Raw genomic sequence first — 25638 nt, forward strand, 5'->3', positions numbered from 1 at the left:
CCGGGTTTGCGTCTAATTGGATTTAAACACATTGCTTATCCTTAAGTTTCAATAACCTTGGTGTCAAGAATTTGGAAAACAAGCACATCCACCTTACAGTTTACTACCTACCCGCCACGTAGAACCATCTTTACGAGGAAGAAATATCGGAAAACTTAAGTAAAAATCGATTTGGAAGTTTTTGAAAATCTTTGTTTTAGGCCTAAGCCTTGGAGTTTGTGTGTGAGCATGTGTGTAGGCGACGTTATAAAATGTCATAAATATAAATAAAAGTGTATGAATGAACTTTTAATATAAGTGCGGGCACATAGCATATAGAGTATACATACAGTTTGGGCCCTAAATAAACTATAACTATACTAGGCCGATACGTCTAACAACCTCTCTTACAGTTACGACTTTGATACCAATCTGTAACACCCCGGCTTTAAGCGGAATACGCCCGGGTGTAACGTACAGATCACTCATAAGCTCGTAACGCTATTAAAGCGACAATAATTATATTTATTTCATTTCATTAAATCACAAGTACACAATTTGGCATTAATTAAATAATAAAACAATAACTTTGAATTTCAGTATGATATGTTTCTAATAACCTAATGGTTCAACTATCTAGTCTTCAATCCATAAATTAAACTTCAACCTGCAGCATATTTAAAATAATATATTTTGTCAACAATAATGTTGGTGAGAATTCATAAAGTTCTGCATACGTATATAATACGAAAAGTGTAAAATTCACAAGTCAAGATGTAATGTCTCAATCATAAAGTAAAAGAAAAGTAAATACTTGATATTCCCGTTCGCTTGATATAAGTCAAATCTACTAAGGAACCCCAGTTCACCGAGAAACTTGAAGTGTAGATAATGATAATGATACCGCCATTTATTACCAAAAGTTGAAAAATGGGCGGTGCAGGTACGTCCCGTCGGACCCTCCCACTTTGCGTTTGAGTATGTGTTTGAGTCTCCTCCACTAAGAAAAACAATAAACAACTAGCGCATAATCACATAATTTACAAGTAATATGATACGAAACATATACATACAAGACACGCGTGTGAATTTTAGTTTACAACATGAAACATGAAATAATAAATAAAAGTTTGTAACGTGTTACACCCCAAAACGTGTAAAAATAAAAATGAGTTATGAGAACCCACCTTTGTGTTTGAGGACATTTGGACGAAAAAAAAACCGAAAGTGAGTATAAAGAAAACTGAAGCGGTCAAACGTCACGAACTATAAGGAAAAGTATAAGGGAATCAAACTAGCTATCGGGATTAAGTAGATTGATTTTTAGAGTTTAAACGTCATTATAAGTTATATATTATTTAATATTATTTTAAGTTTTACGGGGTTTTAACGAGTTTTAAGGTTAAGGCGGAAATATTTTAGTGACTAATATGATGAGGTTCAAAATAATTATTAATCGGGTTTATAACGAATTTTAACGAAAGTCAGTTTTTAGGTGAAATGTGATTATTACAAATTATATTTATTTTTATTTAATTTAAAATACTTTTATTGAATTCATTATTATTAACTTTTTAACCGTTTAAAAACATTTATTTGATATTTATTAATATTAACTATATATATATATATATATGAACCCGGGTCTTGTGGATGGAAGTAATATGAATCAACCACTAGATCACTTGTTATTTTTGTGCTATAAACGGAAGTGAAATATATATAAACACAAGTTAGACTTCATCTTCTTCACTAAACCCTAACAGATTCAATTGACTGGTGTACTCCATGTTTGAAGAAATTGAATTAGGGTTTTGATTAATGGTTTAAAACTATCCAAAAGCATATTTATATATTACCTGGGGTTATTAGTGTTTGACAACAAACAAGGCTTGCCTGAAAAACGGACCTAGTTAAAGAAAATCGTGATACAGAGCGTTTATTAGGTGAAAATAATGATATGAACAAGTTTAGATTGATGTTGGGTGTCTATTTATACTGCTAATTGAAACGTAGGCTAGCTAATTCAATGTTAAAGCAAATATCATTAGGCCGGCGGTTTCCGGCGATGTTCGCGGCTAGAACGATGGGTTTAGGCCGTTTATAATGTAATTAGTATATTGATTATCGTTCTTAACAAGATCTAAACACGTTATAAGAAATTAATTGGTCAAAGGACGATGATTAAGGGTTGTTTAGGCTTGTCGGATTTTCTGGTTACGGACGACGGCGATTACGCCGGAAAATCGGGCTACAGTGGACGGCTTGGGGGGTTTTATATTATAATATATTGTTTTAAATCAATTTTACACAATGGCCCCTGATCTTTCAAGATCTTTAAAAAACAGAGTTTAAAATATATTTACAACTAAACCTTGAACTTTGAATTATGACAAAATGTAATAGAATTTATAAAACCTGGAAAACTTTTCGTATAATACCCGTACAACTTGGAAATTATTTAAACCGAAAACTTTAAATCTCGGAATTTCATTATTGAATCAAATGAATAGAAAATGAACGAAATATAAACGCAAATCATCAGAGATATTATATTAAGGATTATCAATGTACCAAAAAAAACACCTTAAAACGACAAAACGGTTCAGTTTAACCAATACAAATTAGATGTAAATACAGATGAAACGACACTTGAGAATATAATATTATATATATATATATATATATATATATATATATATATATATATATATATATATATATATATAAACAAGACCAAAAATTTAAAATGGGTCGGGTTTTCGGGTTTGAAAAGTAACGAATGTTACAATATGCTGGAATGATTCGACAAACGGAAGGTTGATTTTTAGCTGTTTAAACATGTCTAAGAAATATCCATATTCCTGCACATACTTCTGTCGTAGAAGATCACAATCTAGTCCAAATCTCATTCAATTTTGACTCGGAAATTCAAAATATTACGTTTAAACACGAACACTTTCCCGCTGAATCTGAAATCAACGATAAACACCAATTCAGTACAATTAATTGAGTCCATATGATCACCTGATCAATATGAATAATACTAACATCAAATCATGATTAGTTATCATCTCTATGAACCTCAATTGACCGACTCTTTCGTCCGTACAATCCGAATTCAAATCTTTACAGCTCTAATACAATTAGATCTCAAATTATAGTTCAACTGAGTCAAATTCCCCAAATGTAATCAATCAGACGAATGTCTCTGATACCACTTGAGAATCTAGTGTCTGATTCTATACGTAAGATCTAGTCATTGATATGATTAAGTTATAGGTGAATTACATTAAGTGCGTGTACTGTGTGTGTTGAGAGAGGATTTTGGCAGAGTAACGAGGCTAATGTCGATAAAATAAGAACTCTTGTTTATTTTAGAATAGTTACGGGGTATATATATAGGAGATGAGACATTCGTGCCTCATTCGTTAGACATACCTAACGAATGAGTCTCTCATTCGTCTCCTATACGTTAAGTCATTCATTAAACAATCCTTAACGAGTGACACTACATACAGTACTCTCATTCGTTAGCATCCCTAACGAATGAGATACAAAAGACACTGACTCATTCGTTAACATTTCCTAACGAATGAGTCATTACATTAATTACCAAAATACCCCTAATACATTAAACTATTCTCAAATACATTAAACAAAGATCGAGACACAAAACGATGTATCAACACAAAAACTATATATGGGATGTATTGGTTCTATGCCGAAACCAATTGTAATGGGGAGGAGTATTCTAACTTATTGACATGATGCGAATTAATATTACATCATGTAAAAACACATGTTCCAACATAAAAATATGAACTTTTTCTCTCATGATTATTGGATTTGCAATCAATTGTAGATGTTTGTTCACCGTCTTCGACAAAAGCATTTTTTGTAACAACTTTTGTCACATGTAGTTTAAAACTTATTCCAATAATCATTACTAAGATGGGAATTAAGTTTACCGCATTTATTTATGGAATAATGTGTTTGCTATCTTATTTGCCAAGCCACAAGCCACGCAAACTGCAGGTTGTGAATTTGATAACCATTTAGATGATGCATCGATTTCAAAACACTAAATGGTATCATTTCAAGATACACATATCCTTTTATCATTTTCATCTTTTATTAGAGATTAACTTCTCCTTGAGAGCATACATTGTATGTTTAATTACCCTGAAAAATCTTCTAGTTCTTGATATACTACTAAATATACATGTTATCCCTTATATAGTTTGTTTCGTTTTTGATTATTTTTGGTTAGTTTTCGTTTAGAATTTGTATATAACTAGCTTTTTAATGTTTTGAAAGTTTTGGTCGATAAACATGGTTGAAAAGAGCAAGAAACAAGCAAAAACCGAGAACCGGAACAAACAAGGATTGAACCGGACCGGACCATCAAAAAATTGGACCAAGGGGACCTAGCCACCACACGCGACCGAGAATAAATCCCATGCCCCGCGACGCGGTGTGGTTGTTTGTGGAGTTTTTTCATTCCGCCACACGCGACCAGGTGTCGTTTCCTTGTCGCGCAACGCGACGAGGTCTATTTTCTAGAATATTTGACTTTTTGAGGTGTTTTGGGCCAGTAATCACTATATAAAATGTTTAACCTCAACCCTATCATAATCAGATGATTATCAGCCGTTTTAGACGAATATGGAGCATAGGATTGAAGGTTTTTGAAGCGTTTGAAGGCCTTGAATCATACAGATAAGAGCTATCAACACAAGATTGAAGATTACGGGTTTTGTCACCCTAATCTATCATCTTTATCTACTTTTCACCATGAATTCTACTTTATTTGCTTTGTTTGATTTAATAATCCTAGGCTAAACTTATTAGACTGCCTAGGCTTTATGATGAACTATCGTTGATATTTGATTTTATTTAGATTTTTCTTTTCGTTATGGTTTTATGAATCAGTAAACTGTCTGGTATTATTTATTCGATGCATATGTGTGCTTGGTTTTGTTTGATGAGTTTTATTGTTTCATAGTTTCCTTGGTGATTGTTTCATATGATAGGATTTTGTTAGGTCATCTACTGTGTGCTTTTGACTAGTTTATGGTTGATTTGCAATAAAATCATAGAAACAATATTATTACTCAAATAAATAAAAGTGTGCTGCTAATATAAATAGTTGTAAGGTGATAGATTATTTGATTGATCTCGGTTGATTAAGATTGCTAGAATTAGTTCTTCGTAAGGATTCCGTCTAGGTTTGATTTTTCAGCTTTGTCTATTAATGTCGAATGAATTTATTAAACTACCTTTCATTTTCGCGTTGTAAGGTAGGATTTCATTTAAAGGTACTTGTTTATAATAAATTAGAGAACCGTAAGCGAGTCTAATATTAAAACTGGTGTTTTTAAGAACTTAATAGAAATTCATAGGTGTTTTCTTGAGAATGGTCAGGGGTCATGTTCGGGTTTTCTTTAAGTGATTATTTTATGATCCCAGTTCCATAACAAAGCATATTCCGATTAATTGGTAACTGAAACTTTAGGGATTCTAACCTAGCTGGTTATTTGTCATCATCTGAATTAAGTCCAAGTTCTAAGTCGAGTCGTCTTTAGTTATATAAATTAGTTTTAAATTAGTATTTTAGTAAAACCCCCCACAAAATAATAATAATAATAATAAAATAAATAGTTGTGTCTGTAGTTGAGTCTAATCTAGCTAGTTAACATAACTAAAGAGTCTCGTGGGTTCGATATCCGGACTTACTTAGCTATATTAGAGCCACCGGTTCACTTGCCGCTTAGTAGTTTTAGTAAAGTTTAAGGGTCTAAAATTTATTACTTAGTGTCTAGATTAGCGTATTTTCATATAATTACTTTTTGCACATCATCAATGAATCGGAATGGTCTAACCGGTCAAGTCAATATATTACACAGCCATGATTTATAAATTTCTAGCTTATGATTATATGTGTTCAAGTTTCACTCGTGTTTGTTTAATACACGACAAAAACGACGAGAGAATCATGTATTATCATTTCAAACATTCATGTCAAAGCACGTTTCCCGTACGTTATTCTCGTATAATCACTACCTGGTGGTTAATGTTAACCTTAACATGGTTGATCTCATTATCAACATGAAAATACAATTTCCTCATTTATCATGATCATGACCTTTAACTATAACGATCGTTGTATAATCATCATATTATTAGCATAATTAATCTCATGAGCATCATTACAAGTTCTTCAATTACCATGTTCCCAGACTTTACACCATCACGCAAAACATTCCCTTCACGGAAAGGATTATTAACCAAAGAACTTTCATGCCAACATCATTAAAATTTATTAGTTACGTGCATGATCGCCATCTTTACACTGATCATTATATCACCAAATCGCATTCACTTCCAAGAATTGATTAAAACCACACAACTTTTATAGTTGTTATTTCAAACCTCTTTTAATATTGCTACTTAATAAGCTTATATAAGGTGTGCAAATTGTTTTATTCAACAATTTATTATAAATAATCTTTCTCATCATATAATTATCAATTGAGAAGTAATTATGATCAGGTAATACTCATTTATCTTACACCATAAGTTTATAACGAGCTTTAGGAAATAACACTTGGGGTGTCGTTTTTTTATAATAATAAATTATTTCAATATATCAGTGGATTGTTGCTATAATCTATACATATTTATAAATAGTTCATGAGGGTGATAATTAACCACAACTTTAATGTACTAGTTGTTATATTTAATACTTTATACAAATAAATGATAACATATTCAATATGCAAGGAATAACATAAAATCAAATTATTCTATTCACCAAGTCATAATAAGTTGCCTTATCACAATGTAAAGAAAAGATAACCCACCAAGTAAGATTGAAATCAAAATTTGGTATATATTTCCTTCATCATTTATGGTTTCACAAAATCTATTTGTAATTTCCATTTCAGAGAGAACACATTCATTTCACATTTATTTCCACATTTAAGTTCATGTTTTTCCAAATATGTTTCAGTTCAATATAATCTATAAAAATAAATAATCAAATACAATATACAAAGTATGCTATAAGATCAAATTCTACAATAGACGATGTAATAATGTGTTGCCGTATAAAACAAGCTACAATATAACTTCATGAAAGAAGATTGTTCTATTTTTCATCACTTATAAGCAAATATATATAAATTATGTATTATCTTTTTAAATTCTTACATAAAACAACATATATGCCAATACTATAATATAAGACCATATAAAACATGATATGTGATAATTCTTGTTCAAAATAAGATGCTTAAAGGTGTATACAACATGTAAGTATAAGATCATGTTTTTCTGATCATAATAATAAAGATTAAGAATATAGTGAAGTTAGAGATCCAAATAAAAATAACTATACGAACTAGTATATTTTAGTCTGTTACAAGATTAAACATTTTATATGTCTAAGAGTAACAGAAAATCTTAGAAGACTTTTACTCAGGGAAAGTTTTATTTTAATTTATTTTATTTATTAGTGGTCATGTAATATAAAAGAGGGGCATACTAATTCGAACAATTGGTGAACTAAGGATATATTAAGTAATGGAAGAAATACACATTTACAAATAATAATTTACAAGTTATAAATATTAATAGTGCATAAAAACATTTATTATATATCCAGTTTAATCTAGATTGATATTGAAACAACTGATTGTTTTTGCCACATTCCATACTCATTCACCAATTATTAATTGAGTAATTAAAAAATTTGATCTAAAGGTTGGAAATTATACAAATTGAAATTGTTGACACATAGAAGAATTTTTACGATTTGGGCCAATGTCATAAGCATACAACTAGAAAAGTAAGGACCCTTCTCACACAAAACATCGATATGTCAATAGTGTTTAACTATAAATCAATTTCAGGTTTCAACTAATTATTAGAGAATTCGGTTTGTATATGGCTTTTGTGAAGGCGGTTGGGTGACGCAAATGAAACACCAGCATATCAAAGAACAACGAGCAAAGTCGTGCTGATAACGTGTTATGTAACAATGACCTCTTAGCATGAGCATATACATGTAATAATAGAGAGGATAGAGGGAAAAGATATTGTTTCTTATTGATTTCCATGGCTAAATACAAGATACATCTATTTATAAGGACATTTCATTAATACAAAGGTAATGAATAGATGGAGGTTATGTATGTGGAGAGTCATCATATTATGATGTATTCGTAACAATATGATCTTACGTAACCAATTTTAAATAGTTAATTGCAATACTGTATAAATGTATAATATACTCATATAATACTTCTGCTAAGAGTTACAAAAAGAGTCAGATAATTAAGTAGTTATATATCACAACTAAAATTCTCAAATTATTAAGGTGGTTTGAAAAGCTCGTAACTCAAAACTCAAAAACTTACTCGAAATCAGCTCGTTTTTAAATGAGTTGAGCTCAAGCCAAGACAAGCTTGCTCATTTATTTCTTTTAGCTAAGGCCACAATTTAATCTTTATGACTTATAATGGTTATAACACATTTTACTTAAACTAGGGGTTAGAACCTGTAACATTTCGGATTTTCTAAACCCGTATCCGTTTACATTTAACCCGACTCGAAACATTTTTAGATCTTTATTAGTATTGAAAACCAAATATTTATGGATATTTATGTTTCTAATATTCACATTATATCCCTCATGCTTTAGTTAATGTTTAAATCCTTAATTATAACATAAGAAGTGCAATTATTGATCGATGTCTAAACTACCAGGACTTAATGTGTCAACTCGCGAAACCCGCCCCTTTGGACACCGGAACGCCGTGCGACAGTGGCTCCTATGCCGGCCGCACAACACTATAGGGGTGCTGGGCAGAATCTTAATCAAACTCGTTTTCTTAGCTCGTTTACAGCATAAAATCAGTGATTTTAAGTATCATTGAGAGAAGTAAGGACCAAGAACTCATAATATAACTGAAATACAACTCCTAGATCATTTCTTACTGATCAAAGGAGGATCTTTTTGATTATTTCAGTGATTCTTTTATTTAAAATCATATATTCTTACTTAATCGAGTAAAATGCCCATTATTAGTTCGTTTTTGCTTTTCCAATATAAACAATACCTAAATATCTGCCATAAACCCTAAGTATCATCCTCAACCGTCACTATCCTCTGCCCATCTTATATTCTCTCAGTTTTTGGTTATTTTGTTGAAGACATACTCCTAGACGTTTGACTTTGTACGCGTGTGGGCCGTTGTCTCGTCATATCTCTTTATTCTTTTGCTTTCTGGGTAAGTTGTAAACTGTAAAATCATTCATATACATTCCCTAGTCAATAACCTTCAATCCACTTCGGTGGTTGAAGGGTGTTGACTAGTCAATTCGTTTAAAACTCGTTAAAGGGCAAAATAGTCAACTTGTTTGGCTTAACGTTTTCTCATACTTCTGGTTGGATTCAACGTTCGATCCAGAAGACTTTATTCTCGTAACAAAATTTTAAGGCTAATAACCAAAACCCGAATTCCGACTCACTGTTCGGATTCTGGTCAGTACCAGCTCGCTTAAATCTTAAAACAAACATAACCTGAATTCTAAACACCCGTTTGGGTTGATTCCAGCGGCAACAAGTTTGTTTTTACTTATATTATCATATCACAAAGTTACAGATTCTGATCGTTTATATCATTTGACGTGTAGTGGACGATTCGCTTATTCGTTAGCTCGCTTATTCGTATTTATATTCGCTTGTCATTAATCTAAGGTGAGTTTATAATTCCCCTATTTTACTAAGTTTTCTAAACGTTTTTGGGACATATGCATACATATTCGTATTTCATACTATATATATATACCAAACAGTAGCATACGTGTAATTGTGAGTGACTTAATCAAATATACGTGTTCCATGCTTACTTGTATTAATTATTCATTCATTCGTATAATCGGAAAGGTCCAACGTATTCGCATGTATTGGGTGCTCATGCTATTGACCAACGCCAGATTCGCTTGACAACGGTCTATATACTTGTTTATGGTGTGATTACATTTACCGCACTTATCACGTTATGCTTATTTATATTGACATGCAAAACCGGTGATATTCTCACTCAACTTTATGTTGCCAAACTTTATTTATGCAGGTTGATTGAATTGAAGTTTGGATATTTAGTCAAGACCATAGGTTATAATGAAGACAATCGTTAAATCACGTTTACAATCACTTATTTGAATTGTTTTGTAATATTTGTAAATTTGTGTGTACATTTGAAATAAAATAATTAAATAGATATTGTCACTTTTATATTATGATAGTATCTTCGAACTGCGAGCAATCGGATCACGCCCCAGCATTTCCGCCTTAGTTTGGGGTGTGACAGATTGGTATCAGAGCCGAAGGTTATAAGATAGGTTGTTAGAAAATGGTCCTAGTCATATGTTAGGAACTCTATATGTGCATATCTGAACTGCCTTATGTGCTATTTAAGTTGTTTACAGCTTGTTTAGATTAATTATTTTATTATATTCATCTTATTTTTTGATTGCACGCACACACAACTTCCGAGGCTATGCCTCACATTCAAAATATTTTCTAAATCTTTTATTTTAGTACATTATCTTTTTATTTTGGGAAATTCCTTAAGAATTCCCTAGTTTTGTTATTACTCCCTCTCCTTAGGGCATGGAAGTAGGGCATGTTCGGTTAGTAGCCGTAGGGGACAAGAGAACTGTGAGTTGGGCCTTGGCAAAACGGTTCCAAGAACCCAAGGTAAGGCGTTATTCCTTACCTGGAGGATAACCTGACCACAGTACTCGAGTCTTTAAGTAAAATCAGAACGAGATGTCATACGATCAAACCTTAAGTGATCAAACGTAACCGATTTAATGGTTGCACTCATTTTAAAAACCGAAATCGCGGTGGTTCGTGGCTAAATTTGGGAAAAATTTTCAAATTGTGTTTTTAAATTATTTTAAATGCTTAGTTGGGTGAAAAATCCATGGGAATCCATAGGCACTCCAACTATCCATTTCTTAAACTATTTTCAATTTGATTTTTGGTTGGAGCGTATCGTTCGGGGTGGTTCCCGAGATACACCAACTACTCATATTTGATTCGTTGATCCAATATTTAGTTGGGTCGGTTAAATGCCATGTAACGCTCATGGTCCAACCAACTCCATTGGTTTGATAATTCGTTAATTAGTTGGGTCAGTTAAACACCATGTAATGCTCATGGGCTGACCAACTCAATTGTTTATTACTCATTATTTTAATTGGGCCAACAAATTGCTATGGAATGCTCATGGGAGGCCCAATTCACAAATTTTATGTTGCTTATTTAGTTGGGTCATTCAAAGTGCCATGGAAAGCTCATTGGAGGTCAACTCGTTTGATATATTTGGTTATTTTATTCTTAGAAAATTTTATACACATTGTTTATTTAATGCCTCAAACTTATTCACATTATTTTAAATCCCGACTCGTCCTCGAGTCTTCACTAGCACAATTTCATATGCATGCATATACATACTCATCTATACTATTTCACATCAACTCATTCCCACAACTTACCTGTCCTCTTACAAATTTTCATTGTTAATCCTCGTAGAATGTCTTCTCAATCTCATCATTGTAATCATCGTTGTTCGTCGAACCCTCATGATCGCCGTTTGGCTGCTAGAATCACTAAGGAGTTCACTGCTGCTTTACCCGACGTCGTGTCCCAACTGCAAAATATCAACTCTAATGGATCCGATACTTAGGCTACACCAAAAAACTACCACTACAAGAACTTCACAAGTGCTAAACCCCATCCTTATCTTGGTGAGGAGAATACTACTAAGCTCCTCCGCTGGTTTGAACAAATGGAGAACAAGTTTATTCACTACGAATGTCCGGAAGATAAGTGTACAAGGTTCGTCTCGAGCGTCTTCGAGGAATGAGCTCTCACATGGTGGAACTCTTATAAGGACCTCCACGGTGTTGAAGAAGTTTTGGCTATGACTTGGGAGGAACTCAAGGATGCAACGAAGAGAGAGTTTTGTCCCGAGCATGAACTGCAAAGGCTCAAGAAGGAGTTTTAGGAGCTTTAACAAATCGGTGGTGGCAATTCAACCTACTCGAACCATTTTAAGGAACTTAGCTTGCTAGTACCTCACCTCGTAACTCCTATGTCTTGTGGTATTCGAAAGCACATTCATGGATTGCCGACGATTTTCCGTGATGCTGTGGTTAGTCGAGACCCTCTCTCAATCGAGGAAGCTATTGCTCTTGCTGCTTCACTTACTGATGACCACGTTAGAGATGGAACCCTACCTCGTAAAGATGCTAAACCTACTCTTGAAAACTCTAAGACCGACTCCTCAACTGATGCTAAAGCCGAACCCAAATCCACTTCGCACAATAATAACTCCTCTCACCATAAACGTAAAGCCAGCCACCATGACTATGCTGTTAACCAAGCCAACTCTCAACCCTCTAATCAAAATGCTCCTAACAAGAAAACCTATACCGGACCTTTCCCATTATGTTCTGTTTGTAACTACCATCACTTGCCTCAATCTCCTTGTCGCTTATGCACCAACTGCAACCGTGATGGTCACCTTGCTAACACTTTCCGTGCTCCGCCCGGTACTCACACCACCCCACATACTCAACCTGGTGTTCCTAACACCCGTTCTTTCTATAATTGTGAAGATCCTAGTCATCTTCGCAATGCATGCCCTCGACTTATCCAGGCACACCAAGCTCAAGCCAATGCTCCTCAAGTCCTAACCCATCAACCATATCCACTTCAAGCTCCTCTCGTTAACATGACTCAACCTTATCAAATTCCGTACCCGCAAGCTCAAGTTTACCCAACTCATTTCAATCAAACCCCACTAATGCAAGCTGTTCAAGTTCAACCTATTCAAGCTATCTCAAATCCATCTACCACTACTGCTCAAGTTCACATGGATCCAGCTACCTCAAGTGCTCTAAGCCAAGAGAATCAAGTCAACCGTAACTGAAGATCTTTGAAGAATTTGAAGATTTTATTGCTTTATTTATTCCATTTTAAGACTATCTTATCCTTTCCGTTTTGCATCATATCGACTATTTGGTTATTTGTGACGTTTGGTGATCTTAAGTAGAACTATGTTGCACATTTCATTTCATGAATGATGTTTCCTTTTATATTTTGTTAGGCTTTTGTGCTCTTATCTTATTATCTTATTCATATCCATCGCAATTCATTATAGTGTCTGTTTCAAGAAATCCATTTTCTTTTGATCTTCCAACTCCTACATTTAATAATCAAAATATATGTTAGGAATTGCACGGTTGTAATAATTCTAACTCGAACATTTATTAAGTATCTCTTGGATTTATATTTAAAATTATCAAAACGTTTGCTTCTTTCAAAATGATGGTTTGTAACCCACATGATGAAACGAGTTATGTGGACCATCCGACGATAAGAGTAATTATGGTCCGAAACATAATTGTCCGAGTCCTCGCATGGAAATCATAACGCGTACAATTGTGTGTCATGATTTTGAACCTAAGGTAACTTGGGTAATGGTACGAATGATGAAATGATAAGGATATGGTGGATACGCCGCTGGTGCATCCTATATATAAGTGCCCTAATTGGATTGTCGTTTGAAGAATTGCGTCAATTATTAGAAGTTCTATGTTATGACATTTTTCCTTAAAACTTAATTATTTTCAAAAACGATGATGTTTTGGTTTTCCTTAATTTCGGGAAGAAATTCCCTAAAGTAGGGGAGACTGTAACATTTTGGATTTTCTAAACCCGTATCCGTTTATATTTAACCCGACTCGAAACATTTTTAGATCTTTATTAGTATTGAAAGCCAAATATTTATGAATATTTAAGTTTCTAATATTCACATTATATCCCTCATACTTTATTTCATGTTTAAATCCTTAATTATAACATAAGAATTGCAATTATTGATCAATGTCTAAACTACAAGGACTTAATATGTCAACTCGCGAAACCCGCCCCTTTGGACGCCGGAGCGCCGCGTGACGGTGTCTTCTATGCCGGCCGCGCAGTGCTATGGGGGTGCTGGGCAGAATCTTAATCAAACTCGTTTCCTTAGCTCATTTATGGCATAAAATCAGTGATTTTAAGTATCATTGAGAGGAGTAAGGACCAAGAAATCATAATATAACTAAAATACAACTCTTAGATTGTTTCTTACTGATCAATGGAGGATCTTTTTTATTATTTCAGTGATTCTTTCATTTAAAATCATATATTCTTACTTAATCGAGTAAAAAGCCCATAATTAGTTTGTTTTTGCTTTTCCTATATAAACAACACCTAAATCTCTACATAAACCTTTACATAAACCCTAAGTATCATCCTCAGCCATCATTATCCTCTGCCCATCTTATATTCTCTCAGTTTTTGGTTATTTTGTTGAAGACATACTCCTAGACGTTTGACTTTGTACGCGTGTGGGCCGTTGTCTCGTCATATCTCCTTATTCTTTCGCTTTCCGGGTAAGTTGTAAACTGTAAAATCATTCATATACATTCCCTAGTCAATAACCTTCAATCAACTTCGGTGGTTGAAGGGTGTTGACTAGTCAATTCGTTTAAAACTCGTTAAAGGGAAAAATAGACAACTTGTTTGGCTTAACGTTTTCTCATACTTCTGGTCGGATTCAACGTTCGGTCCAGAAGACTTTTATTCTCATAACAAAATTTTAAGGCTACTGACCTAAACCCGACTTCCGACTCACTGTTTGGATTCTGGTCAGTACCAGCTCGCTTAAATCTTAAAACAAACATAACTTGAACTCTAAACACCTGTTTGGGCTGATTCCAGCAGCAACGAATTCGTTTTTACTTATATTATCATATCTCAAAGTTACAGATTCTGATCATTCATATCATTTGACGTGTAGTGGACGATTCGCTTATTCGTTAAGTCGCTTATTCGCATTTATATTCGCTTGTCATTAATCTAAGATGAGTTTATCATTCCCCTATTTTACTAAGTTCTCTAAATATTTTGGGGACATATGCGTACATATTCGTATTTCATACTATATATATATCAAACAATAGCATACGTGTAATTGTGAGTGACTTAATTAAATATACGTGTTACATGCTTACTTGTATTAATTATTCATTCATTCGTATAATCGGAGAGGTCCATCGTATTCCCATGTATTGGGTGCTCATGCTATTGACCAACGCCTGATTCGCTTGGCAACGGTTTGCATACTTGTTTATAGTTTGATTACGTTTACCGCACTTATCACGTTATGCTTATTTATATTGACATGTAAAACTGGTGATATTCTCACTCAACTTTATGTTGACAAACTCTGTTTTCTACGCAAATGCAGATTGCTTGAATTGAAGTTTGGATATTTAGTCAAGACCATAGGTTATAATGAAGGCAATCGTTAAATTATGTTTATAATCACTTATTTGAATTGTTTTGTAATATTTGTAAATTTGTTTGTACATTTGAAATAAAATAATTAAATAGATATTGTACTTTTATATTATGATAGTATCTTCGAGCTGTGAACAATCGGATCACGCCCCGACATTACCGCCTTAGGTTGGGGTGTGACAGAACCCGCACGTTGCATCGGGTAGGGATGAGCTCGGTTGAAATAACTACGAAACTTATAATGTTAACTATGAAACTGATAATGCTCATGTAACAAACAAACAAAAACCGAATTCACAAAAGAAATTAGTGTTGAAATTCAAACCACTTAAAACCAAAACGCATAACCCAAATTAAAATCAGTGCTCAAAGGACATATAAACGGAAACCAAAATGGCAAAAGAAATTTGTGCTAAACATCAAACAATTTGCCGTAAAAAAGCATAAGAAATTTTTTAATTTTTAAAAGCTTGAAATAAGTACTACATATCCACAAAACGCAATGTCAAGAAATTAAATCTAGTGTACTAATGTCTAATATATTGCTGAAAATAAGAAAACCAAAGTACATAACCCAACCTAAAATCGGGAAAAAAAGTTAACACCAATTGACTCAGATCTTCACATCATCATAGTCATTACAAAATAAAGAGGCTTAGATACACAATTCCTCATTGCCGTTGTGAACACAGTACGACTCGGCATCGCCACGGTTGCAACCGAGGTTGCGACGCCAAGTAGCTGACCACCATCATTGCCGACCAAAATAGATATAGAAACCGAATCTTGCCACGCCACGATCAAATATCACAATTTTGTTCAAAAAAAATCTCAAAGCCAGGATCAAATATCACAATCTTGTTCACAAACAATCTCAAAACCGAACTGTTGGCTTATAAAGATCAAATTCCACAATACTTCTTTCAATTAATATGATTTGGATTAAGGACAATGCAAAAGGGCCCCGATAACTTCATTAGACTGCAACTGAAAATGTCCATCACACATTCTAGTGACATGGGTGCAATTCCAGTTTTTGACACGCGTATCATATATCATGATCCCAATATTTCACATGTTTCCAAACACCCCATAACTCCAAAAATCATAAGAGCAATTACAATGACGTTGAAAGTAAACATTTTCACAACCACAAATCATTAACTCATTCCACTACTGTGCATTAGTATACAGTTGATTTATTTACTACTACGCATTGGTATACATTTGTAGCCCACAATTAAATAACCAACAGAGGCCACCGACTGTTGTTGCCATGCCACCGCTATCTAAGGTTTCGTAACCGAAACTGGCAATAGTAGATCAGCCACCTCTTAAACCGATAGCTAGACCACAATCAACACCAAAAACATCATTAAAAGAAACAGTAAGAGGCCGACACCACCGGACCAACTTTGCACCACCACGAAACCCTAAATTAGGTGATACCAAAACCGATGGTGACCATGATGTGAGACGACAGTAAGGGGATGGAGGAAGACAATAGAACCGGTGGTGATGGAGGCAGTTGAAGTTTTAATCGTTCATTTGAACAGATAGAGAGGAAGAGAGTAATGATGTATGTACAATGTTTCAACTTTCAACAAACCACATAAAGCAAATGTGGAACCCAAGGAACAGATAGGTGTAAGTGTAACTCTCCCAACACAACTCAATGTATACAACACTTTGAGCAAACAGTACAAAGAAAATAAGACTGATGAAGGAATAGTGATTTAAGTGAGTGTCACCGACTTTAAAATTTAATATATATAATAATATGGTTCATAACTCATAAGACCACCTAACATACTCAATAACCAAGGCCGGTCTATGGGTCATCGAAATGAAGATAGGGCTTTAGGCTTATATTTAAATAAGGTCTCCAAATATAAGATAGGGCTTTAGGCTTATATTTAAATAAGGTCTCCAAATATATAACAAAAAGACATTATATATAGATATCTATTTAATCAGCATATTAGAAACATAATTAACTATTGGTCTATGGTAAACCTATGTGTTACTTAGTTGTAGGTCTCAAGTTAGAGACTGGTTATTAACACCTTTTTTTTTAACACAATTGTCTCTAAAGGGCTACAAATTCTCATTTCGATTTAGGCTTCCAACATCGTTGAGTCGGCCCTGTTAATAACTGTGACTCACGACCCCATTAGAAACCAGTGAGATGTTAATCAAATATCTAACATTTTAGCATAAATAGTAAAACAAACAATAAATGTTAGCTTTAGTTCAAACGAGCTATGTCAAACCTTTAACGAGTCAAGCCAAGTTGACTCGTTTAACTTCAAGCCCTGGCTAAAGCTGGTTCGGCTCAACGCAACTCCCTCGTTAAACAACCATATACATAAGTACTTTCATGCCCCGGCTAAAGCTGGTAGCTAGGCCGTGATATCCGGGTGTCAAGAGCTTGCTGAAAAAAGATAAAAAAAAAATCTCCATTTTCAAAATCCTCCAAGCAGCACGATGATTCAAAGTACTTTCATGCTCCGGAAACCGAGATTCAAATCGCAACCCTAACCCTACTCATGCTGACTATATATATAAATTATTCTGTTGGTATTGTTCCATTTTTGTAGACAGTTTTTAACCCGACCCGTTGAAATCGAATCATATCAGTTTTCAGTTTTTCACGGATCAAACTGCATACACATGTATTTACATTTACGTTTTATAATTTTCATCTGGCGATCGAAAAACTCATCGGTGACCGTACAGTTTGTCCGTATTCCATTCTAATCATGAATGACAAAATCAGAATTATTAACAATCAAAAAGCAAAAACACGAGTGACGAAAGATTAGAGTTAACTTGTATACTTTATTCACCAATCAGCGTTTCATTGTGCAAATATGGTAATCCATATCGTCATGCATGCATGTATATATTAATCTACTATATTGTAATTAATTTGTAACCTGTTTCTGATCTTGTCATAAATTGAAAGTGGAGTAGTTGAGAAGATGAAGTATTCTTAGCTAATAGCCTTTTTGTGTGCTTTGCTATCGTCATGACTATTTTAATTCTGTTGCCTTCCAGTGCTCTGAATGGCCACAGTTGTTAATCTCTTGTTACTCCTTTATCTGCCTATTTAAACCCTACTTCTTTCGATACTCGATCAATATCACATCTTAGTTCTATGGCGGCTGATGTGCAATGTTGCGAGTCTATGTTCTGGGTCTATTTAGCCTCATCCGCTGCATTGGTTGCGTTTGCCGGACTTATGTCGGGTCTAACCCTTGGTCTAATGTCCCTTAGCCTTCTTGACCTTGAGGTCCTCATCAAGGCCGGTCAACCCAAAGACCGAAAAAATGCAGGTTTGTTATCATTCATTTCATAATGAGTATAAGCTTGTTGTAACTTTGCCTTGTTTATTGATTTTTCAGAAAAGATTATGCCAATTGTGAAGAATCAACACTTGCTCCTATGTACACTTCTCATATGCAATGCCATAGCTATGGAGGTACTTGAATACTTAACTTTCAATATAATAATAATAATAATCACAACTTTTATACATTTAAGATCATAATTAATTAAATGTTTTTTGTTAACAAGGCTTTGCCAATATTTCTTGACTCGATTCTTTTGCCTTGGACTGCCATATTGATATCAGTGACCCTTGTGGTTGCTTTTGGTGAGGTAAGTTTATGGTTTAATTTCTACCTATGGATTAATATTTGCCTGACATTAAATGTTAATATGTTGGTTTTGGTTGCAGATAATACCTCAGGCAGTGTGCTCGCGACACGGACTGGCTATTGGTGCAAAACTCTGTATCCTTGTTCGGGTGCTTGTTATAGTAGTCTTTCCAGTTGCTTATCCTGTCAGCAAGGTATTTTCCTCGTTGCAAAACGGGCGGGCGTGCGCCGGGGTGGGGGGTGGTTTGGTGGGTGGGAAGTCTATGCTATAGTCATGAAGTTTACAAGATTATACATTTAGCTTATTAGGGGTATATTTGTAAAATGCTGATCATCAAAATGAGGGTGAAATAGTGTTTTTCATAACTATACCAGCAACTTCATGTAATACATTTATAGGTTTAATTTGTATATGGTGCATGCTTCACCGGTCTATATGATATTATTAAATGAAAGTGAGGTTCTTGAGTTAATAATGACAGCTTTTGGACTTGGTTCTTGGTAAGGAGCATTCTGCGCTTTTACGACGTGCAGAGCTCAAAACATTGGTGGATATGCATGGAGACAAGGTATACTTTATGTACAAACATATCTATTCTTACACACATATGCATACATGCCCATATGGATATATACATGTCCATATGCACATATGCATATACTGAACATATACATACACACACATATCACATACATGTACATGGATATATACATGTCCATATGCATATACACACATGTTTACCTACACGTCTTACATACATACGCAATCCATATGCATATACATACGCATATACATACATATGTGTACCTACACATAGATACATACATATGTATATGCATATGATACATTTACCTACACTGTACACATACATATACATATCCGTATTCATATCCATATCCATATGCATGTGCATATACATATACACACATACATTCACATACGCGTATGCATACATGTTTGATTAAAATAATTAACTGGATCAAATAAACTAATTGTATAATTAACTTTCAGGCGGGTAAAGGTGGAGAGTTAACAACTGATGAAATTACAATTATAACTGGAGCTCTTGATTTAGCACAGAAAACCGTCAAAGATGCCATGACACCAATATCTGAAATATTTTCCCTTGAGCTCAACTCCAAACTCAACGAGTATATAATTTCTTTACTCATAAATACCTCTAGCTTTTCATATAATAGCTAGTCACTAATCATATATATATATATATATATATATATTACTTCCCAGAGACACTATGAGCTTATTATTAAGCAAAAAGCACAGTCGCGTGCCCGTCTACCTGGAAAGACCCGACAATATTATTGGACTTATCCTAGTAAAAAGCCTAATTAAATTTCGACCCGAAGATGAAATCCCAATTAAGAATCTCAACATTCAGAAAATCCCGAGGTATATTTTCTTGTTTCATTATTAAATAATTTGTGTTGGTTCCTTTCTCAAGAGTTAAGAGTTAATCACGCAGATGGTTCAGTGGTTTGGACCAAGTAACAAGTTAGGGTACTAACTTTGAAAAGTTGCATGTTTGGGGTTTTTGGTTTTAATTTTGTAACAAGTTTGGGTGTTAACACTAACATATGTTAACGTTTCTGTTAAGCGTATATAAAATGATCAAAATACCCTTGAATACAAATATACAATTAAATTCTATATGACCAAAATACCCTTGAATACCAGAATCCCAAAGTTAACATAAGGGTATTTTGGTCATTTCATCTACACATTATAGAAGTTAGTCTTAATACCCAAAATTGAAACCACAAACCCCAAGCATTCAACTTCTCAAGTTAGTACCCAAACTTGTTACTTTGCCTAAACTACAGAGACCATATGTGTAATTAACTGTTTCGTGTATTGACAATCATTTAGGTCTAAAACATATGTGACAGGATACATGAATGTTTACCGTTGTATGAGATGCTAAATTTGTTCAGAAAAGGACAAAGCCACATGGCGATTGTTGTAAAGAGTAAAAATACATTGACCAAGACACATAGCAACTCAAGTTTAACACAAATTAAAGTGGATAAAAGAGGTTATGATAATTTTCAACTTACAGTATAGAAGACAAACTATATATTATTCTAATGATAATCAACTAGTATGATTACAGGTCAAAACACGAAACTGAGCATCTACAGAGCTGCTAGTGATACTGCATCACAAAGTTCAGCACCAGACCAAAATATTGGAGATGAAGAAATTATTGGTGTTATAACAATGCAAGATGTTCTTGAACAACTATTGCAGGTTTTGCTATGAACAATAATATTTAGGCTTGTAAAGAACCGAACAAACACGAACACAATTTGTTTAGTTAACTTTAACCGAACAAACGATCGAACATGAACAACTAAACGAACAAGGTTTTCTTGTTCGTGTTCCTTTGTTGAGAAAATTAACATGTTCGTGTTTGTTTATGTCCGTTCTTTTATACTATAATCAAACAGTTCAAGAACGACCATGGACGGAGTATGCTCGTGTTCGTTTATTTAAGTTTAACTGAACACCCGTTCAAACACAAACAGTTAAACAAATGAGGCTTGTTCGTAGTCATTAAGAAAATGAACATATTCATGTTTGTTTATGCTTGTTTGTTAATACTATACATGAACGGTTCCGAACGTAAACGAAGGAACACAATGTAAACGAAGAACAAAACTGAGCAAACACCAATTAAAAGTAAACTAAACATCAGTCTATTGGGCCTAAAAAATAATAAAACTTGCCTAAATTGTAATGGTGATATCTTAATTTTATAAAATTAGAGTACATTATAATGGGCTTAAGAAATTATGTGAACATATAAATGAACATAAATAAACTTCCTGCCAAATGGTTCATTGAACGTTTGTTTCATTAACAGACCTGCTAATATTAATATTTAACATTACCATTGAACTTACATATTTGCATCCGTCATGTGATAATAATTTGATTTAACTTCTGCTGATTCTAAGGAACCGATGCTTGATGAAAGGAACGAATATGTTGATATAGACAACATGTAAGTTTTTTTGTTAATCTTTTTTATTAAATCCAAACACCTTTTATAATGCATTTGTTTTCATGTTCAGAATGGAAATCAACATAGTTTCATCTCCGTTAACATCTGGGCCAACAACAGCGTCTAATTTGGAATGGAGAACGCTGATGCCATCGCCAATTCGTTCATCACCTTCTCAAGTGGCAATTTCACCAAACCATCAGAATTCATCACCTTCTCATCATGTGACAATTTCATCAAATTATCAGAATTCTGCACACAGTTCACCCGCTTCATCATTTATTCAGTCACCTTTAAAAAAACCAAACATATATGCTTCACCTACAAAATCTACTCCAAGTTCTCCCCTGGGCCCCGTCAGCAGCTCACCATCTTCGTATCGGGTAAGCCATATTCTTTTGTTAAAGGAATATTTATCTTGTTATAATTTAAATATGATTATAAAGAATCACAAATAGGTGGCTCTTAACTTTGTTATATTTGTATGTTTTGGTTTACACATTGTTGAGTATTGTGTGCCTCTTGTTATTGTTGTATGCTATGCGCATATGCTTGATACGAGTGCTTGTGTGTTTTCTGGTGTACACATTTTATTAGATTTTTTCCAGGCTAGCATTGAGATATTGTGGCTGGGGTACTGTTTTTTATGCATTTTATTTCTGTTTCTGTTAATCGACCTATAGTGTGACTAGTTGCAAGTAGATCGCAACTGGGGGAACGATTGTAAGGTTATTCCATGAGAGTCAGTAGCAGCTCAACATTGCTGTTGGTAGCAGATATATGCATGAGAAAAATGTTGATTGAGGGAGGAGAATAGTGAAAATAGACCTAGGATACGATGGGAATTTGAAGAACGAAACGATTATAGTTTTAAGAGAGAAGGTTATCTTGATGAGCTCAGTTGGATCGGATGGGGACACAAACCATATATGGGATGCTATGGCGCTCACCTCTGCACAGGTAGCAAAAGAGACTCTGGGGGTTAAACTGGAACGGTAAACGGGCATAAGGAGTCTTTCCGGTGAACAAGGAAAAAACAATAAAAAATTAAAAAAATTATTCCTTAGGATAGAGGAAAAGTTTGCCCTCATCCTACTCTTTCGGACTTTGCTAGTAGCTTTTGTTATGAGTTGGATTTAAAATTTTACCAGGTACATTTGCTTGTTTAGAAAAACTGAAATTTAATCTAGTAACTGAAATGCGTAAATAAAAAAGTTAGAAGGGTATATGTGTTTTGAATAAATGCGTAAACTGAAATGATGTCTCTGACCTGTTCAACTTGTTTTCATTTTAAGTCCTTTTAAGTTTTACTCATTTGGCCCGCTTCCCATATGTATTGCAGGTCTCAAGGAAGTCATATGAGAAGCTGGAAAAGCCTGATTATTTATAGTTATCCATTTTATCACCAGTGTACAATGTTCTGCATTGCAGTGTCCAATAATGTTAGAATTCTTGACTTGGTCTTAAGAGAGATTTATATAAATGTTTTCCTTTTATATCTCTGTTCATGGTAATAAAGTCACATTTTAGACCTGCTTTCCCTTTTTGAATTTAATTTTTGACAATTTATATTATTAATATCTATATTAAAATATCTTGAGAAAATAAAAAATGTAATAAGCCAACACATCATCAGTCAGCCATCATCCACCATCCATTTTGCAGATAAGATTTCTAAGAAAATAATAAATATGAGAAAACAAAAGCCTATTGGAAATAGAAGAAAGCATGAAAACTCTGTTCAGTGTGGAACTAGCATCCACATGTATTACAACTTTACCCTTCAAGAACCTATCACACAATCACATTCTTGTTAGAAAAAGATGGAAGACTATTGCAAAAGCAAAAGGGTTTAATGGGTCAAATTTGGAAAAGAAAAAAGATGTGATAAATGAAGAAAAACTGAAGAAGATGAAAGAAGAAGCAGAAGCAGATGATAAAATACCAGACGTGGTGATGAACAGGATGATAGTTAGGATATTGTTTAATGTGGGGGTGCCTTTGGTAACGGGTTTAGCTTTGCTTCAAGTGTTTAGTGTAATAAAGGAACAAAATCTATGGCAAATTCCACGTTGGCTGCCATTTTTGACAACGTTTATAACGTTTGGAGCTTCAACACTTGGGATAGCTTATGGTACTTTGTCCACCAGTTGGGATGCTGAAAATAAAGGTTCGGTTCTTGGGTTTGAAGAAGCCACAAAGAATTGGGTTAAGATGTGGGAGGAAGATGAGTCTGGGAACAAGTGAGGTAAAATTCTTAAGGTGTTTTTTTTTAATTTTGATTAACAAAAAGTTGTTCCAAAATTGTTTTGGTATGTAAGAGGTTTTGTGTGTTTTGAGTGGTGTGTAATTCATGATTGCTGGTCCAGTGGGTGATGAGATGGGAAGTAGCTATTAATCAAAAGTTATTCAAAACTAATTGTGATTAACTAGTATTAATGGGTGTTTAGTCAGGATTTTTACAACCATGGATTTTTTAAGGTTAATCCGTAACCTTTCTAGATAAGAATTTTATTTTTAGGTCGTTTAAAGATAAAATATAATGTTTAGGAAGTGTGTAAGTCATGGATTCAAACTCTATGGCATAAAAAATTTGGTCTTCAAAAAAAAAAAGAAAAAGAAAGGAAGTGTGCAAGTCTAGCAAAAATGAATGGGTTGGGTTAGATAACGGGTCAAAATAACTTTAGGTCAAACAAGTTTGATCAGAATGAGCTCGGATTGAAACGAGTCATTTATGAAAGGAAAAATAATATGAAAACGGTCTCCTTGATATAGGTTCCAAAATTGTTACCTTTGACCCATCTGAGTGTTTATTTGTCTCGTAACATCAAAATATCTTTGCGTCGTTTAGAGAGAGCATCTCGTTTAGTAAGTGTGTAAGTCTAGTAAAAGTGAGCTGACAATTAAACTGGCCGAACATAGAGAAATGATTATTTTAACGTTAAAAGATACGTTTGACATGAATAGTGAACTCGAACATGACCATGATTAACTAAATGTTTCATTTTCTTAAAACACTAAAGCATGCATGTTTAACACGAATAAGGGTAACTAGTTCAATAGCACAAATGGTGCTACATGACTAATTTAACATAATTAAGTATTAATAGTTCAATAATATGAGACATGGTTGATATTAAGACACAATGAACATGTTTTGAACTTAATGGGTCCAAGCCCAACTAACGAACATGACCACGATTAACTAAATGTTTCATTTTCTTAAACACTAAAGCATGCATGTTTAACACGAATAAGGGTAACTAGTTCAATAGCACAAATGATGCTACACGACTAATTTAACATAATTAAGTATTAATAGTTCAATAATATGAGACATGGTTAATATTAAGACACAATGAACATGTTTTGAACTTAATGGGTCCAAGCCCAACTAACATCTGTAACTAGTGGTGGGACAAAAGAAAAAAAAACCGTTTTCGACCCGACCTGCGTGTACGAACCAGAAAGAACGTACCTAGGACTGGACCGGACCTGGTTCCACCCTCAACCCGGCTAGGCCAAAACCTGGCAAAAACGG

At 34.0% G+C, this 25638-nt stretch overlaps 1 protein-coding gene and 1 pseudogene across 1 annotated transcript; both read left to right on the forward strand.

Annotated features, from left to right (window-relative positions):
* The first annotated feature begins 18555 nt into the window (after positions 1-18555).
* LOC143540939 (DUF21 domain-containing protein At4g33700-like) lies at positions 18556-23571 on the forward strand. Its single transcript, XM_077033888.1, has 12 exons — positions 18556-18747; positions 18817-18893; positions 18989-19072; positions 19152-19265; positions 19554-19640; positions 20084-20223; positions 20321-20482; positions 20980-21125; positions 21204-21340; positions 22051-22097; positions 22168-22480; positions 23440-23571. The coding sequence occupies exons 1-12, from the start codon at positions 18570-18572 to the stop codon at positions 23485-23487; spliced, it is 1533 nt and encodes a 510-aa protein (XP_076890003.1). The 5' UTR covers positions 18556-18569; the 3' UTR covers positions 23488-23571.
* A 181-nt stretch (positions 23572-23752) lies between these two features.
* On the forward strand, positions 23753-24377 carry LOC143540940 (uncharacterized protein PAM68-like pseudogene; annotated as a pseudogene).
* Positions 24378-25638: the final 1261 nt, after the last annotated feature.

The sequence above is a fragment of the Bidens hawaiensis genome, unplaced genomic scaffold, assembly GCF_021521415.1.
Source record: "Bidens hawaiensis isolate Kalapana, Puna unplaced genomic scaffold, B.hawaiensis_p1.1 tig00012404_1, whole genome shotgun sequence".
NCBI lineage: Eukaryota > Viridiplantae > Streptophyta > Magnoliopsida > Asterales > Asteraceae > Bidens > Bidens hawaiensis.

Coding starts and splice junctions, on each gene's coding strand:
- LOC143540939 (XM_077033888.1), top strand. CDS start 18,570: ATGGCGGCTGATGTGCAATGTTGCGAGTCTATGTTCTGGGTCTATTTA. Junction 19,073..19,151: donor TTGTGGTTGCTTTTGGTGAG/GTAAGTTTATGG, acceptor TTTTGGTTGCAG/ATAATACCTCAGGCAGTGTG. Junction 21,126..21,203: donor AATTAAAGTGGATAAAAGAG/GTTATGATAATT, acceptor GTATGATTACAG/GTCAAAACACGAAACTGAGC.